Genomic DNA, 19,757 nt, shown 5'->3' on the forward strand with positions numbered 1-19,757 from the left:
ATGGCGCCGACAAACAAAAGAAACCACGTTGCGCATCCAGCACACGGTTTCACAGACAAACATACACAGAGACTTACTGACAAACAAAACTCCTGATGTACTATTTATCGAACCGAATTTAGAATTTTAGAGTAATCAAATTATTCCAGCCCCGTTCCCGAAACAGACAGGCTAGTTAGAATTTAGAACGACCGAATTAGGCTAATTCCGTTACCGAAACAGACGAACTAGCCGAGTCTCGTTTCCATAACAGCCAGACTCCTTTGAGATTAATAATAAAATTACCCGAATTCCGTTACCGAAACAGACGAATTCGTTAGAATTTATTACACTCGAATTAGGTTCGCTTCGTTACCAAAACAGACAAGCGTCCTTTCCCTTCAATTGTGTCCCGGGCCCAGCCGCTGCCGAACACATGGCGCCTTTACCATTTATTTTAACCGGTTTGGTTCGAACTCAGATATCAGGAAACACACATTTTTAGCTCCAACATATATTCACAGTTTTAAACTATCTAATGATACTTTAGTAATTTAATCAGACACTTACGGATTCTGAGATTCACTTTCACACTCAGTACGCTAAATAATAAATGCAGCTAATATATATACAGAGAACGTCTGTTTACCTTAAGTAGGCGCGCGCCTTGTACTGAGTACAAAAGATTTTTCAGAATTCCTGGTCTTACCTCAGTCAGCTGAATTAATTCTGATGCAATTCTCAGACCTCTTGAACCATCCTCTGGCTACCATTTGTTAGGATGAATCTTTTGGTTCAAAAAGGTCCTGAAGAAAGCAGTAGGGAAGTCCAGAAAGTACTCTTTAAAACACTTTATTAAGTGTAAAAATGATCTGGGAATATATATCAGAGCTAAGCCAACCGACGCACCTTCCTCCTGCAGTCTAGAAAAACCACGTAAGAAAGAGAGCTCTTCTGTCCGCGCCGTTCTTTTTTAAACTAGTCTAGGCTCCTCCTCCGCCGCGGCTGTTGGAGCCAATGAAATGTGCTAAAGAGGCCCAGGCTCCGCCCTCTGCCAAGAGATCATGGCCGCCATTTTGAACAATAGACCATGCGGCATGCATGTCGTAAAACTTGGAAAATGCCGTAAAACTTCCCATATTAAATGTACGTCTTTGTTCTGAAAAACCTAACACTAGGAACATGGCTAGTAACACAAGCTAGGAACATGGCTAATAACACATGCTAGGAACATGGCTACACTGTTAGACATTTCAAAGGGTTTTTACGGTAACTTACTGGCAACACTGTTGCCAGTAAGTTACCGTAATTCAAATTTACAGTACCATAACTGTATTTTACTTTTACAGTAACTTGATGTTACTGTAATTGCATTTTACAGTAACACCACAGTAAAAACTTAGGTTAACTGTACAGTACTGTAATTATTTGTTAAATTCTTATTATTTAAAATTTTAAAAACTCTTAAAACCTGTAAATAGTACTTATTTTACTTATATCTTACACAATACTACTATTTAATCCACACAGACAATTATTGCAACATATCAAATTGTTTATTTAAATCACTGCAAATGCTTAAAATACAGAATTTCCTTAAAAACATTTTAATAAAAACATACTTTAATGCATGCAACTTTTAAAATGCATTTAAAACAACACATTTACACAATGTGCATTAACTTAACATTAATTCATATTACAGAAAAACATGAAATGCAAAAATGGATGTTTATTAACAAATGACATGAAGTTGATCAGACAAAACATGAAATATCTCAGGTTCATCCTGTCTGCAATGAAATAAAAGTCAAAGTAAATGTAAGGAACACTGTGTTTTTTTATATGCATTTTCCACACCATCCCACTTTTTCTTATTTGGGGTTGCAGAAACTGACCATATACTGTACAGTACTACTTACCTAATCCAAGTTCTTCCACTCGAACTCGGTTAGCTGGCGAAGGAAAGATGATACTCTGTTGTTAATTACTGCAACCTTCCTCTTCACCATCTCTCCTGTCTTACGACTGACCCCAGTTCTAGCAGTGCATTTTGTTCCTTCATCAGGATTTATTCTTACAAAGAATCTTTAGACAAGATAAAAGCAATGGAGAAAAACACTCAATACATGATCAATATTATGATTCAATTAATTACTGTATATACATCGCTCATAACAAATACACTTTTTTGACTGGCTGGTAGAAACAGCTAGAAAGCTACAGCATTTATGCTTAACAACATTGGGATCAATTGTACCCAAGCAAACTAACCAAAATTAACCTTGGCCATGACAAACAAAAGTAGTACTAAACAGGTTAGTTTCTTTTTAAACTGAACCAAATGTTTCCTTTGTCGACTAACATGCTTGCCTAAACAAATGTATAACAACTAGGGTATAAGCAGGATAAGAATTGTCCAATATTTTTGTGTAACGGGACACCTTGGCGACAATTATCCCTTACAAATTAATGTATTACATATGTATTATATTGCAGTAACTCTTTTTGAAATAATCATTTTTGCATAAATGGTTTTATTTTAAAAAACACCAATGTTACAGTAGATGCACAGCACCCATTCAGCCTCATTCACCAAACCATGGCCTCACAGTCCCTCTAATTTGGTGTGTTGGACTATAGTTTGGTGATTGAGGCTGAATGTTAATTGAATGGTAATTTCACCCAGAACTCAATTTCAATTAATGTAAACTGAATGTCACTTGAATGTCACAGCTCATCCAATTGGCAAACTTGGCAGCAAAAGTATTAGTGATGAATACCCTTTATTTCAGAAGATCAAAATTCATGGCAAACTATAGCTCAGAGTAAGTGAAAAAGTACATCCCTTGTGACTCATGTAAACTAACAATGACATGCATGCCAAACTTAGCAAACGCCAATGTTTGGAGAAAAATAAGCTATGTACTTACCTTTGTATGAATTCCAGTGTTGCACACGCAGATTCCTGGTACTCTATGTTGAAAACATAAAAGCATCCAAAAAACACAGACAAGGCGTCTGTAAAACCCAAGTGCTCTTCCAAAACAAAGGCCACTTCTCCCTCAATGCTGACCATCCACTCTGTTGCAGTGAGAAATGTGTTCCCTAACAGATAAAAAAAATGCACATTTAAAAGGCATAGTCTAAATGTTACATACAAACCTTTCTCAAGATAGAAAGCTTCCTCTTACCAAGCATGATCAGTCTCGGTGTAGCTGGTAGATTCATGTCTTTCTGGATGGACATTGATGTTGCACATGTCTTTAAAACACAAAGCATGGGGTTATACTATGTTAAAATTTACTTAGTTTATGTTTAATCAGATTTACAGGACTATTTGCCTACTTACCTCTATCAAAATGAAGATGGAGTCTTCTTTTTCAATGAAGTGTTTCATCATAAGAAGCATCACTGCGATACCAGTCCGGTTGTGTTGCATGGCTGTCGTGTCGCTGTCAATGTCATGCAGAAGACTTTGAATGTCTCTGTTCTGTATCTGTCTTTGAAAGAAGTTAATGATCCTCTTCCCCTTGGTTTGCAGAGCGTCGGCAAGTCGATCACAGATATCAATTCCTGTGAGAGTTTTGAAATGTGCACAGAGTCCTCTTTTTGTAAAGATGAAAGGCCACTGTTCTTCAACCTCAGAGATACTGGGAGGAGGGCAAGTGTTTATCATGTGCCGTTGATAAATATATGTCAAACTCATTGATTTATCAATGTCTGGCATGTCTACAGCTCTGGGCCCAGCAGACTGAAATATGGCTACCATAGTTTTTCTTCTGTTTTCTAAAGAGTCAGCTGTCTCTCCTTCTGGGAGACATTTTGGCTGCCAGTTTATGCAGCCGTAGCTGTCTACGTTGCACCGCACTGTTTTAGTGGAAGCGCTACCATCACCCGTTTCTGAAATTGTCCTTGGTTTCCGTATTCTGTCACTTACATTGTAGCGGTTGACATGTTCAACTCTTGTCTTAAGCTGATTAACAAGTGAATAGTAACCTATTCCCAATTGTTCTCCTTCCTCTGTGGTGTCTGCGAAGGTCAAAGGATATTTTGACACAATCTCTTTTGCTACCTCTGCACAGGCAGCCCTGTTTGGGTTTGGACAGTGATTCTGCATGGCACTCACCACAGTTCTCACCATGGCTCTTCTATCTGCAGGGTTAGCTCTCTCCCCTCTTGATACAGCCAGTGTGAGAGAAGCAGGCATCTTGTCCCAAGGAATTTCTAACTGGCTAAGCCATGAGTTCTGTGTTTTTATAAAAGAGGATCCAGGATAGTCAGGTAATGTAGGATTTGATGTTTGGACATGTCCATCTGTCATTAATATGTCCAAGGAAGATAGGGGCCCTGCCTGTTCAGATATACTGCTGTAACCAGTGTCTTGATCATTCAGATCTTTAAATTCAAGGAAACAAAATATATTTACAGGTTTTGGTTATTTACAGTATATACATGCTGCCAATAAAATAACTGGTATGCTTTGAGCTATTTTGCAATACGACTACACTGACCACATGGAAACCTAGTAGTGACATTATGAACCAATCATAAAACCATTTTAAAGCTTTTGTGTCTCAAACTGCATTTAGGCAGATGACTCTTACAATATCCATCATCACATTCTTTTACATTTATATTTCTAACCTTTTTGTTTAAAATTCTGGATGACTTTACGACACTGTATTGGGGTCAAATGATGCTGCAAGTCATCCTTCTCAACATAGGCTAGGTCCTCTTTCTTTGTGACTCCAACCACTGATGAAAGGTATTCAACAACAACCATCAACTTCTCATGGTCCAGTTCAGGTAGGGCTCTCTGAATTTCCTGAATGCATTCGACATCCATACCTAAAATGAAGAACACACTGAATGGTGCAAGCAAACAACAGGGAGGTCCATGACATTGTACACTGGCAGTGGATAATAGTCCTGCAGACTATCTGCATTAATATACACATATTTACTTTCTGACTTGCACAGGTAGTAGACTCCAAGATCAATTAAGAAGACTGAGTGATGTACCAAAACAACAAAATGCACCTGTTTATCATCAATGAGGATCAGTGATATTTTCCCAAAGATCAAAGTGTCACCAGTGTGCTCTAGAACAACAACAAGGCCTTTGGTGTACTTTGTTTCTTTGTATACCACTGCTGAAACCTCTAAAGTTTTGTGTTTATCAATATCAGATGACTTAAGCACACTCTGTAGATCCCTGTTGTATGATTGTTCATCAATTTCATTTGCTTCACCAGCAACCTGGATGGGAGGTGGAAACAACTGACCACTACCTAAGTATGACTGCAGAAGCTGGTGTCTTTCTGCCAGAGTTTTACTTAAGTGCAAAAAATTGTGAAGTTTCCGGGCACATTCCTTGAAATAGGAGTGCTTGCTCTCAAACCTAAGTGTCCACAAGCGTATCAGTGGTCCAAATTTAAGGAATAAGGTCAGGATAATGCAACAAGTAGTGATGCTTTGGTTTGAGAGAGTGGTCAGGGAACATGCTTTTGCGCAAATACATACAGTATATTCCTCTAGCAACACTTTCAGATAGGCAACCTCATTCACATGAATTTTTGGAGCACAGATTAATTCAACTATTTCCTTTAGTTTAAGGCACAACAGCCAAACCTCACTTTCAAGAGGACATTTAATCCACCTGCTGACATAGACTGGTAAAAGACGTAAAAGGCACCAATTCTGCACTGCCGAACCACTGAGCTGTTTAGCATTTTCCTTTATCTCACATGGTTGATTGCGATAATCATTGCCTAAAAGTTTTGTCTGTGAGATTGCCCGATTTATCTGGTCATAGGTGAAATGCTTTTCAGATTTTACCAAATATTCAATGTACAGGGCCAAATCTCTGGCTACTATTCCTTCAAAAAGATCATGCCCAAGACATGGAGGAAGGCCAGAGCAGACATGAAAAGACTTCAGTAAATTGAAACTTGAATCAAACTTGATTCCATCTATTATATCATTGTCAGAGGTCAGTTGTTGAACACTTGCATTATAATTTGCAGGTGTTCTTTTTGGGCCAAATGCAAGGGGTGATTTGGCAAATGTCTCCCTGTCAATCAAGCAGTACCTACAAAAGTTTTTGCTAGTGCTAAAATTTTCAGTAAATCCACCAATACAGTGGGAACCAAGATTATCACCACATATGGCAATCAGTGAAGCCCTCCGGTTGCTGCCATCCTCCAGCTGAAATCCCGAATCCTCTAAGTCTTTTAAGTCAACAATAAGAGAGGCAAATACTTTATCTTGACCAAAAGACTTAAAATCCTGCTCTCTGCAAAGCAAAACAAGTTGGGCTGGGTCAACAGTTGAACGGTTATGTGGCAATATTTCCATAAGTGTCATGTACATGGCCATGATTTTATGTTTCTTTTTGCCAGAGCCTAGGGGATTTGTCACTTCAAATGAATCCTGGTACAGAATAACTGATACAGAAGAGGGTGATTCCCCTAAAATGACATTTGTTTTTATGTTTCTGCTATCACTAACGTCATTTAAAACCATATCCCTGTGGAAATGTATTTTTGATTGTGAATACTGGGCTCTCACAGCGGATTGCCTAAACAAAGCAGAGAGTGTGTCCTTTAGTGGGACATACTGACAAAAGCGTTCTTTACCACTTTTGTCTGTTCCTAGGTACATCTGAGCAGGTGCAACATAATCACATTTTTCTTTGAAATATGTTTTCCTCGTTCTGTCTGATCTTAAAGCACCCTTATTGTGAATAGTCAAAAGATCCTCTTGTTCAAGCTCTTTGACTATGTTCTGTATTTCATCCTTGGGAATGTTTAACGCTGTCAGCTTCTGCTCTACTTTTTCAAACACCTGCTTCATTCCACTGCTATGGACCTCTTGAAACTCATCAATAATTGACTGTATTGTTGTGGCTGGCAAAAGTAGTTTGGCTTGCATTTTTAAATAAAACAAAGCCAAGTTCTTTAGAAATGTATCAGGGTTAAAATCTGCATTTGTTCCATCACTGTAAAGAGATGAACAGGCAGGCTCATCTTCGACTTGTGGGTTGTGAATTTGAATGTCAGTATCTTGTGGCGCATGTGGTTGCATTGCAGTTGACTGTCTATGTTTTCTAGATATGTGTGTGGCAAAGGATGACCTCACTCTAAAATATTTTGAGCATCCCTCAAAAGGACAGTTGACTTTCTTGCCATTCCGTATGTGTAGTCTTAAATGAATGCAGAGCAAGGAAAAATTATCAGCCACATAATCACACCCTTGAACACTACATTTGTGGTTACCACTAAGCTGATACCTGTTTAGTCCAGAGCCTCCTAGCCCATTTGCGAGCTGCACCACTCAGTCGAGACATCATAAACAGCACTTGCTGTTTTTCAGTGGGCTGAGGGTCACTAAGGTACTGCAAATAGAGCTGGCTCTACAGAAGGAAGGCTTCAACACTGTGGTTGCTTCCATCATAGGGAGCTGGCCTACCAAGTGCAAAGGTCTGAGGGAACCACATGGAGTCAAACTCCGGAAAATTACTAACAAAAAACATCTCGCTGTGTCCTAAGGAGGGGAACTATTATGTCATAAGTGGGGGCTAGAGGCGAGACAGAGGGGCGGACACACACGCAGAGATGTAAACTAAATATATTTATTAATAAAGACAAGGGCTAGGAACATAGTAGCACAAGCTAGGAACATGGCTAGTAACACAAGCTAGGAACATGGCTAGTAACACAAGCTAGGAACATGGCTAGGAACACAGGCTAATAACAAAAGCTAGGAACACAGGCTAGTTACACATGCTAGGAACACAGGCTAGTAAAACATGCTAGGAACACAGGCTAGTAACACAAGCTAGGAACATGGCTAGTAACACAAGCTAGGAACATGGCTAATAACACATGCTAGGAACATGGCTAGTAACACAAGCTAGGGACATGGCTAGTAACACAAGCTAGGGACATGGCTAGTAACACATGCTAGGGACATGGCTAGTAACACAAGCTAGGGACATGGCTAGTAACACAAGCTAGGGACATGGCTAGTAACACAAGCTAGGGACATGGCTAGTAACACAAGCTAGGGACATGGCTAGTAACACAAGCTAGGGACATGGCTAGTAACACAAGCTAGGGACATGGCTAGTAACACAAGCTAGGGACATGGCTAGTAACACAAGCTAGGGACATGAGCTTTGACAGAGTTCAGACAGAGTTCAGACAGAGTTCAGACAGAGTTCAGACAGAGTTCAGACAGAGTTCAGACAGAGTTCAGACAGAGTTCAGACAGAGTTCAGACTAGCAGTCCAACCAAGCCAAAATAGTTCCCAGAGTCTGTACAAAAGCTGCCTCCTTAAATAAGGAGCAGCTGGAGATAATTAGTCCAGGAGAACCAATAGAAAAGGGGGCGTTGGCTGGAGACAGAGTGAGCTCACGGAGAGGGGGGCGTGGCACATATGAGCATACAGAGGCTTGCAGTGTGACAACCCACAAACAAGCAAGATTTCTGGCTCTCACAGAGCTGTAACTTCTTTAAGAAGCTCTTCTGTCCTCCACTCGTTACCTGTATTAATGGCACCTGTTTGACCTCGTTATCTGTATAAAAGACACCTGTCCACAGCCTCAAACAGTCAGACTCCAAACTCAACCATGGCCAAGACCAAAGAGCTGTCGAAGGACACCAGGAAGAAAATTGTAGACCTGCACCAGGCTGGGAAGAGTGAATCTACAATAGGCAAGCAGGTTGGTGTGAATAAATCAACTGTGGGAGCAATTGTAAGAAAATGGAAGACATACAAGACCATTGATAATCTCCCTTGGGGTCAAGATCTCATCCCGTGGGGTCAAAATGATCATGAGAACGATGAGCAAAAATCCCAGAACTACACGGAGGGACCTGATGAATGACCTGCAGAGAGCTGGGACCAAAGTAACAAAGGCTACCATCAGTAACACACTATGCCGAGAGGGACTCAAATCCTGCAGTGCCAGGCGTGTCCCCCTGCTTAAGCCAGTACATGTCCAGGCCCGTCTGAAGTTTGCCAGAGAGCATATGGATGATCCAGAAGAGGATTGGGAGAATATCATGTGGTCAGATGAAACCAAAATGGAACTTTTTGGTAAAAACTCAACTCGTCGTGTTTGGAGGAAGAAGAAGAACCCAAGAACACCATACCTACTGTGAAGCATGGGGGTGGAAACATCATGCTTTGGGGCTGTTTTTCTGCAAAGGGGACAGGACGACTGATCCGTGTTAAGGGAAGAATGAACGGGGCCATGTATCGTGAGATTTTAAGCCAAAACCTCCTTCCATCAGTGAGAGCATTGAAGATGGAACGTGGCTGGGTCTTCCAGCATGACAATGATCCCAAACACACCGCTCGGGAAACAAAGGAGTGGCTCCGTAAAAAGCATTTTGAGGTCCTGGAGTGGCCTAGCCAGTCTCCAGACCTCAACCCCAGAGAAAATTTGTGGAGGGAGTTGAAAGTCCGTGTTGCCCAGCGACAACCACAAAACATCACTGTTCTAGAGGAGATCTGCATGGAGGAATGGGCCAAAATACCAGCTACAGTGTGTGCAAACCTGGTGAAGACTTACAGGAAACGTTTGACCTCTGTCATTGCCAACAAAGGTTATGTTACAAAGTATTGAGTTGAACTTTTGTTATTGACCAAATACTTATTTTCCACCATAATTTACAAATAAATTCTTTAAAAGTCCTACAATGTGATTTCCTAGATTTTTTTTTCTCATTTTGTCTCTCATAGATGAAGTGTACATATGATGAAAATTACAGACCTCTCTCATCTTTCTAAGTAGGAGAACTTGCACAATCAGTGGCTGACTAAATACTTTTTGGCCCCACTGTACATTCCCAGTATTGCCTAGTAACAAAGAGACATTCCGTAACTAAGTCATGCTTGAGGCCATCGCCTAAGACTATCTTACACTTAGCAAGGATCCATTCTCTATCATCAGAGGAACCTTTGGCTAAAAGTACTGACTTCTCTTGTACTCATGAATATGTTTCTTTACTATATAATTGATGAATGCTAGTTAAGCTAGCTGTTTAATTACTTTCTCATGTCGCTGTTTTTTCTGAACTGATACTTTCAGGTACCCTCGTGCTTTTTTATATAGTTTATTTATATACTGGTTGTACCTGTACCCCAGTGTGATGGAGGTCACAAGAGCGGATTCACCTGAACCCAGCTGCGTCTCCATGAAGAGCGACCACTCAATAGAAAAGCCATTTCACTCTAAAGATGGAGGATGTTCTACTGATCTGTGGTCAGTATAATCTTATTGTGCTTGCATCTTAGGGTTCAGTATGGGCTACTGATCTGAGGTAATATTAATATAACTCTGGGGACTGAAGGACTAAACAGAAGTTTGACAACCCACTTGTGTCAGGGCTGAAAGCCTGTCAGGACCAAGACCATGAATAGCTATGAGTCTATAGTTTACTAGGGTCAAATTCAAGACCAAATTTAAATGATTATTATAATGTTGTAATATGAATAATAATATTAACTGTAATAATAATATTGATTTTTGTTTTATTTAGGAAGGTAAATTCAGATCAGCTGTGAATGAGTTATTAGTATACTAAGGGTGACTCTGTGGGCAGCACAGTTGCCTAACAGTAAGAAGTTCCTGAGTTCAATTCCAAGGTGGGGGGTCCAGGTCCTTTCTGTGTCGAGTTCAATATGTTCTGTATATTTATTGGTCTGAGGGTTGGCATAGAAGTGCAGTAGGTAGTGCCAGCGCTCAGTTAGGCTCAGTGATGAGTAGTTGTAAAAATATAAAATAAACCAGGGGCTACCAGACATGTGTCTAAAACAACAGTTCGACAAACCCTACTGCTTATGGGACTCCGAAGCAGATGGATGGTGACTGCATCTTTGCTAACAAAGTTTCAGCGGCAGGAAAGGCTTCAATTTTCACGGTGAAATTAGACCTCTGATGATTGGCAAAGGGTTGCCTTCTCCAATAAGTTATTTTTTCTGCTTCCTTAAATAGATTTACATTAGTGTGTCAAATGAGAAACATCAGAGAACAAACACCCTGCAACCACTCCTGAAAGAACACAAGCTTGTGGTGGCAGCGTTATGGTCTGGGGAATGTTTTCATGGGATTCTCTGGGCCCATGCATTTATGTGAAAGGCACTTTCAACCAATTTGGGTGTGAATCCATTCTAGAAGATCATGTTCACCCATACATGCTGATTGTCTTCCCTAAGGCAGATTGGATTTTCCAGCAAGACAATGCGACATGTCACACGGCTAGACATTTCTCATATTGGTTGGAAGAGCATGACCAAGACTTTTAAGTACTACCCTGGCCCCCTAATTCCCCAGACTTGAACACAATTGATCATCTGTGGGACCACCTTGATGGTCGTGTTGGCTCTATGGATCCTCCCCAAGCCCCCTACAGCAGCCATGGGATGTACTGCAGTCAGCATGGCTCCAGATATCTTTGACAACCTACCAGGACCAGAAACTGTGGTATTTTTAACAAGAGAATTATTCTGTAAACATTGTGAAACTCTTCTAGATTTAATATATGTTTACTTCCAGACAATTTCCAGCTTGAATTTCAACCTCTACCCATTCATTTTACTTCTATTATGTTTTGTTTTAACTGTGCCCCAGTGTGATGGAGGATACGAGACCAGATTCACCTAAACCCAGCTGTGTCTCCATGAAGAGCGACTGGTCAATGTTACAACCAATTGACTTTAAAGATAGAGGTGATTCTACTGATCTGAGGTCAGTATTATCTCATGTTGTAGTGTTTTACTTTGACTTTGCCCTGATCATTAATCTCTTTAAACTTACTCAACTAATCAATTAATTCACATAAATAATAAAATTAAAAACTAATCAGCTAGGAAATGTTTCAGTGTATTGCTATATGGGCTATTATGGGACAAGAGAGGGGCGGACACACGCAAAGATGTATACACAAAGATATCCAATAATAATAAAAGACAAGACAGGGGACTACACAAGACCAGACAGATACAAACCTGTGCAACATATGCTAAGCTAAATACAAACTAAACATGAACAAGGCTAAATGCTAAAACTAACAATGCTAAACAAACAATGCTAAATGCTTATTTAATCTAAATATACAAGAATCCTAAACCCTAAACAAGAAAGCTAAACAAGAACTAGACATGACTAGACTCTTAAATAGGGACAGCTGGAGCTAATTAGCTCACAAATGGGGCATGGCAGGAGACTGAGTGCTCCCGGAGAGGTGGGCGTGGGACCCAAATAAGTTCTTCCAAAGCACAGAAGCTTCAATTGTGACAATCAGTAACTGGATGTTGGAACATGCTAGTGTTCTGTATATTTATTGGTATTGTATAATAAAGACTGAAAAGCTGCACAATTGCTTTTTTTTATTTACAGACCACAAAAGAAGAATTTAAATGTTACTTACAGAGCTCAGCTGGATTCCATATTTAAGGTTTGTATGTATGTGTGTGTAATAATAATGATGCTAATGTAGTTTGATGTTGGTTAAATAAATACTGTGAGAGATCTTATGTTGATTTTGGATTCTGGACCCTCCTTGTTCTGATGTTGTTCTGCTTCTTACAGAACTGAATGTTTTTTTATTTTTGTCATATGGGGTTAATGGGACTCATTAGAGGTACCAAACACCCAACCTTCCACATTTCAGTGGTAGAATCTGGTTCAGGTTGATATCCCGGTTTAAAACTTAAGCACATTTTAATGAACATTTACTGTTTATTTGTTTACTGAACCTAACATGCAGTGAAAAATAAAACAATGTGGCACACACAAGTTATTATACTAAATATATCACAACAACTAGTTTCAGTATAATGTTAGAACTATATCATTTCTTATATGGTCACATCACTCATCTTTCTTTATTACTTCATGGTGCTTATTGTGATGATCTGTTCCTCTAAATTCCTCAACAGGAACTGGAGCTCAAAGTCATCAGCATGTTAAAGAATGAGCTAAACAAGTTTAAAAAGCTCCTGAATGAAGATTACCCAGCATGCTCTGAACAGGAGGTGAGAGATGTGAAAGATCTGAGTACTTTCAGAGAGTTGGCGCTAAAGGTCACACTGAATGTTCTGAAGATCATGAACAAGACAGACCTCGCTAACACCCTGCAGAGTAGTAAGAGATCTAAATACTTAAATTATTAACTTCTTAAACCTCAGATTAAAATTATTCGATATTCATCTTGGTTCTAGAATGATCTAGGCTTTTAAATGGTCATTAAATTCTATTATATAATGTTTTATGAGCACCTGGTACTTAATATTAGATGAGAATTCTAACTATGATATTGGTCACTACATCTCTACAAGTAAGCCAGTTATAAATATAGAGGATTATACTTAAACAAATAAAAAAAATTATCATGCAGTAAAATATTGATCATCATCTTCTGTTTATTAGAACTACTAGGCCCTGTATATCAGAAAAAACTCAAATCAAACCTGAGAGAGAAATTTAAAAGAATTAATGAAGGAATCTCCCAGCATGGAAGCTCAGCACTTCTGAATGAGATCTACACAGAGCTCTACATCACAGAGGGTTGGAGTGGAGACGTCAATAATGAACATGAGGTCAGACAGATTGAAATAGCATTCAGGAGACCAGCAGCACAGGAGATTCCCATCAAATGCAATGACCTCTTTAAAGACACGTCCATCAGAACTGTGCTGACTAAAGGAATAGCTGGAATTGGAAAAACAGTCTCAGTGCAGAAGTTCATTCTGGACTGGGCTGAAGGAGAAGCAAATCAGGAGGTCATCTTCATATTTCCACTTCCTTTTAGAGAGCTGAACTTGATGATGCAGGAAAATCTCAGTCTGATGGAACTTCTTCATCAGTTTTTTCCAGAAGTGAAAGGTCTGACATCATTAAACTGTGATGCTTATAAAGTTTTGTTCATCTTTGATGGTCTGGATGAGTGTCGACTTCCTCTAGATTTTCACAATAATGAGCGATTATTTAACATAACAAAGTCAGTAAAAATGGATGTGCTGCTGACAAACCTCATCAAGGGGAACCTGCTTCCCTCTGCTCACCTCTGGATCACCACTCGACCAGGAGCAGCCAATCTGATTCCTCTTAAGTGTGTAGACCAGGTAACAGAGGTACGAGGGTTCAGTGACCCTCAGAAAGAGGACTACTTCAGGAAGAGGATCAGTGATGTGAACCTGGCTAGTAAAATCATCACTCACATAAAGTCATCAAGAAGCCTCTACATCATGTGTCACATTCCAGTTTTCTGCTGGATCTCAGCCTCTGTTCTAGAGATAATTCTGGATGGAGTCGAGGGGAAAGAGATCCCCAAAACTCTGACTCAAATGTTCACTTACTTTCTGATATTTCAGATAAAACACAAAGAACAAAAGTACCATGGGAAATCTGACCCTGATCCACACCAGACCAGTGAGACGATACTGGCACTGGGAAAACTGGCCTTCCAACAGCTAGAGAAAGGAAACCTGATCTTCTATGAGGAAGACCTAAGAGAGTGTGGCATTGATGTCAAAAACACACCAGTGTACTCAGGAGTCTGCACCCAAATCTTCAAAAAAGAGGCTGGACTGCACCTGGGTCAGGTCTTCAGCTTTGTGCACCTAAGTGTTCAGGAGTTTCTGGCTGCTTTATATGTATTTCTCACCTTCATCAACAAAAACAGAAATGTGCTGGTGATGCAAAACACTGGATTCTTTAACATCTTTAGAAACTATACAAACATGTCTGACTTTCTGAAGAGTGCAGTGGACAAGGCCTTACAGAGTAAGAATGGACACCTGGATCTTTCCCTCCGCTTCCTCCTGGGTCTCTCACTGGAGTCCAATCAGACTCTCTTACGAGGCCTACTGCCACAAACAGGAAGTAGCTCTTACAACAAAGAGGAAACAGTCAGGTACGTCAGGAAGAAGATAAGTGAGAATCCCTCTCCAGAGAAATCCATCAATCTGTTCCACTGTCTGAATGAACTGAACGATGATTCTCTAGTGCAGGAAGTACAGCAATTCCTGAACAGCAGAGGTTCCATTTATCACGATGGACTCTCTCCTGCTCAGTGGTCGGCTCTGGTGTTTGTGTTGCTGAATTCAGATCAGGAGCTCGATGTGTTTGATTTGAGGAAATATTATCCATCACATGAAGGTCTTCTGAAGATGCTGCCAGTGGTAAAAGCTTCTAGAAGAGCTAAGTGAGTAATTTATTAATAAATGTTTGATTCAAGGGTTCATCACTTCAGTTCAACACTAATGATTAGATTTATGAAGCTGAGAAGGTGAAAAACTACAGTGTTGCAGTCTGATCTCAAAATGTGTCTGAAATTTACATCTAATTTAATAATGTTAATAATGTAAATAATAGTGCGCCCTGTTTCTGCACCACCTACTAACTTGCACTCTGCTAATTATACAGAGTATTAAATCTAAAAACATCAGACTAAATGTAATAAAGAGACAAATAAATAATAAGTAATAAAGACAGATGTGCATTAATAATAGACAATCTTTTTAAATAAAGACTACTTCACATTGGTGAGGACCACGGTGGATCCAGTGCAACTCCAAAACACTTGCAAGGAAATAGAAACACACACACACACATCTATGTCACTCTCATCTATGTTTTAGGATGGACACAAAAATCAAGTTGTCATTTATAATCGGTGGGTAACATTATTAATTCTAAGCTGCTACATGGCTATAGTAAGTGCTTCAACTACACTGCCTTGCCAAAAAAAAGGTCACACATATTACATTGGACCGCCTTCAGCTTTGATTACGGCTTTCCTTTTAGTTGTGGCATCGTTTCCACAAGCTTCTGCAATGTCACCACATTTATTTCTGTCCAGAGTTGCATTAATTTTTCCCCAAGATCTTGTATTGATGATGGGAGATTTGGACCACTGCGCAACGTCTTCTCCAGCACATCCCAAAGATTATCAATGGGGTTCAGTTCTGGACTCTGTGGTGGCCAATCCATGTGTGAAAATGATGTCTCATGCTCCCTGTACCACTCTTTCACAATTTGAGCCAGATGAATCCTGGGATTATAATCTTGGAATATGTCCGTGCCATCAGGGAAGAAAAAATCCATTGATGGAATAACCTGGTGGTTCAGTATATTTAGGTAGTCAGCATTCAGTAGTCTGTATTTTGGACTGTGAAGAATTGTGAAGCTCTGCCATTTTGTAAATAAATAGAGCAGTCCTGCTATTGGTTGATTCATTAATTCAACAGCTTTCACTTTCATCTGCAATGTAGTCTGATCTGATTATTTCTCTCCAGGTTGGATGGTTGTAATCTAACAGAGAAAAGTTGTGAAGTTCTGTCCTCAGTTCTCAGTTTAAACTCCTCCAGTCTGAAACATCTGAACCTGAGTCACAATAAACTGAATGATTCAGGAGTGAAGCTGCTCTCTGTTGGACTGGAGAATCCACACTGTAAACTGGAGATACTGGAGTAAGATCTTCACTTTCAAAAAGTTTTATACACATTTATTTATTTACACTAATCACTTCATCCTGGGAAACAATTAGCGTAAACAAATAAACCATCTCAGGGTAACACACACACACACACACACACTTTTAGAGACAATGTTGAAATGATTACTGATTCAGAATCATCAATTCAACTGCTTTCACTTTCATCTGCACTGCAGTCTGGGTAATATTATCAGATCTGCTACTTGGATTCCACCTACTGCTGCAGGGTGACGTATTTCATTTCTCTGATTGATCTGATTATTTCTCTCCAGGTTTTGGAATTGTAATCTAACAGAGAAAAGTTGTGGAATTCTGTCCTCAGTTCTCAGTTTAAACTCCTCCAGTCTGAAACATCTGAACCTGGGTAACAATGAACTGAAGGATTCAGGAGTGAAGCTGCTCTCTGCTGGACTGGAGAATCAACACTGTAAACTGGAGATACTAGAGTAAGATCTCCACTCTCACACTGTACGTAGATACAGAAGATCTGTTCTAATTAAAAACATAATTTAAACCAGAAAATGAATTTATTAGACTTTGTTTAGGACTCTTCAGAGTCGTCATGCTTTATCACATCCTAGCAGGATTGTTTCTTTTACTTTTTTTTTTTTTTATATATAATTCATGCACAATTACAGAGCCACAGTTAGTGAAAACAGATTTTTTTTTAAATAATTATACAATATGTAGTGGAATTCTTCTGTCAGAAATTCAGACACAAGAGATTCTTTTTAGCTGGATTGAAGTTTAATGAAATCACAATTGTGAATTCCTACATGCACCATAGAAGCATACCACAGTAAGAACAACTAAGTGATTTTATATAGGTCTTTTATACCTCTATCACCCTCCCCATTACCAACCCCCCTCCTCGGAGTCAGACACACAAAAGGAATCAGATGGATGCCATGAAACATACATATGTGTCATTCAAAATAAGAAAATACATCTGGTGCCATGGTACATCTATGCTCTAAATAGTTCTGGCCTTGCGATGTGAGATTTACTTAGTTTTTTCATCCTTGTTACGTTTCCACATCTGATTGTTCTGATCTCTTCTGTGACCTAGGTCACAGCGCTCTAAAAATATTTTACACTTAATGATTACTAAATATGTGAAAATACATTATATAATTATAAAATGTCCCTCACTCATATTAATTTCTATCACAAATATTACATATATATATTTGGTACTTTAAAATACAGTGAACAGTGAAAAGATTAAAAATTATTAAATACATTAATGATTGACAGAAAAGTAAATAAAACAATGCTTAGTGGGTAGCACTGGCGCCTCACAGCAAGAAGGTCCTGGGTTCGAACCCCAGGTGGGACGGTCCGTATACTGTAGACTCTACAGTATAGAGTGAGCTTTTTAAAACTTCATACAGAGCTAAAATTGCAGTTTTGTGTTTGTAACTAATAAAGAGAAAATACGGATCTGATTATTTCTCTCCAGATTGTGGGATTGTAATCTAACAGAGAAAAGTTGTGAAGTTCTGTCCTCAGTTCTCAGTTTAAACTCCTTCAGTCTGAAACATCTGAATTTGAGTTACAATAAACTGAAGGATTCAGGAGTGAAGCTGCTCTCTGCTGGACTGGAGAATCCACACAGTAAACTGGAGATACTGGGGTAAGATCTTCACTTTCACACTGTAGATACAGAAGATCATTCATACAGAAACTGTTATTGATGTGTGTAGGAGTTTGATATTTTACTCGTTTTCCCCACACAAGATAAAACACTTTATCATTAATATAATAGAATAGTTTTACATGTTGAAGATTTCTCAGTGATGTCTGATTGTGGATCTGAATGGAGATGGAGGAGGAGGTGGGAGAAGATGATGTATGATTTTTATTAAATGATTTTCTTCTGCAGGTTGAGGAGCTGCAGTATTACATATGAAGGTTTTACTGCTCTGGCTTCAGCTCTGAAATCAAATCCATCATCACGTCTGAGAGAACTGCAACTTAACCACAATCATCCAGGAGAATCAGGAGTAAAACTGCTCAAGGATCTACAGGTGGATCCACAATGTAACCTAAAGGAACTACAGTGAGTTACTGTTGCTTTATACACAGACACACTTAAACACACACTTACACACACACACACACATTACACACACATGCCCACATTACACACACTTGCACACATTACACACACATGCACACATTACATACACATGCACACATTACACACACATGTACACATTACACACACATTACATACACATGTACACATTACACACACATGCACACATTACACACACATGTACACATTACACACACATGCACACATTACACACACATGTACACATTACACACACACATGCACACATTACATACACATGCACACATTACACACACATGCACACATTACACACACATTACACACACATGCACACATTACATACACATGTACACATTACACACACATGTACACATTACATACACATGCACACATTACATACACATGTACACATTACATACACATGAACACATTACACACACATGCACACATTACATACACATGTACACATTACACACACATGTACACATTACACACACGTACACATTACACACACATTACATACACATGCACACATTACACACACATGCACACATTACACACACATGCACACACTACACACACATGTACACATTACATACACATGTACACATTACATACACATGCACACATTACACACACATGCACACACTACACACACATGTACACATTACATACACATGCACACATTACACACACATGCACACACTACACACACATGTACACATTACATACACATGTACACATTACACACACATGCACACATTACACACACATGCACACATTACATACACATGTACACATTACACACACATGTACACATTACATACACATGCACACATTACACACACATGCACACATTACATACACATGCACACATTACACACACATGCACACATTACACACACACATACACACATGAACATTACACACACATGCACACATTACATACACATGCACACATTACATACACATGCACACATTACACACACATGCTCACATTACACACACATGCACACATTACACACACATGCACACACTACATACACATGTACACTACATACACATGCACACATTACACACGCATGCACACACTACACACACATGTACACATTACATACACATGTACACATTACATACACATGCACACATTACACACACATGCACACACTACACACACATGCAC

The 19,757-nt window shown here is 39.3% G+C and overlaps 2 protein-coding genes across 2 annotated transcripts; one reads left to right on the forward strand and one right to left on the reverse strand.

Annotated features, from left to right (window-relative positions):
- Window positions 1-1,901: 1,901 nt before the first annotated feature.
- On the reverse strand, window positions 1,902-6,915 carry LOC134328435 (uncharacterized). The gene is made up of 6 exons (XM_063009531.1): window positions 6,621-6,915; window positions 4,627-4,830; window positions 3,332-4,377; window positions 3,174-3,243; window positions 2,913-3,087; window positions 1,902-2,067 (listed from the first exon to the last, which is right to left on the reverse strand). Exons 1-6 carry the CDS (start codon window positions 6,913-6,915, stop codon window positions 1,902-1,904), a joined length of 1,956 nt encoding a protein of 651 aa, XP_062865601.1.
- Window positions 6,916-10,143: 3,228 nt separating this feature from the next.
- On the forward strand, window positions 10,144-18,560 carry LOC134328436 (NACHT, LRR and PYD domains-containing protein 3-like). Its single transcript, XM_063009532.1, has 9 exons — window positions 10,144-10,256; window positions 11,625-11,741; window positions 12,393-12,450; window positions 12,935-13,139; window positions 13,425-15,201; window positions 16,295-16,468; window positions 16,767-16,940; window positions 17,957-18,130; window positions 18,380-18,560. The coding sequence occupies exons 1-9, from the start codon at window positions 10,144-10,146 to the stop codon at window positions 18,558-18,560; spliced, it is 2,973 nt and encodes a 990-aa protein (XP_062865602.1).
- Window positions 18,561-19,757: the final 1,197 nt, after the last annotated feature.

This window comes from Trichomycterus rosablanca, chromosome 15, assembly GCF_030014385.1.
Source record: "Trichomycterus rosablanca isolate fTriRos1 chromosome 15, fTriRos1.hap1, whole genome shotgun sequence".
In the NCBI taxonomy this organism is placed as follows: domain Eukaryota; kingdom Metazoa; phylum Chordata; class Actinopteri; order Siluriformes; family Trichomycteridae; genus Trichomycterus; species Trichomycterus rosablanca.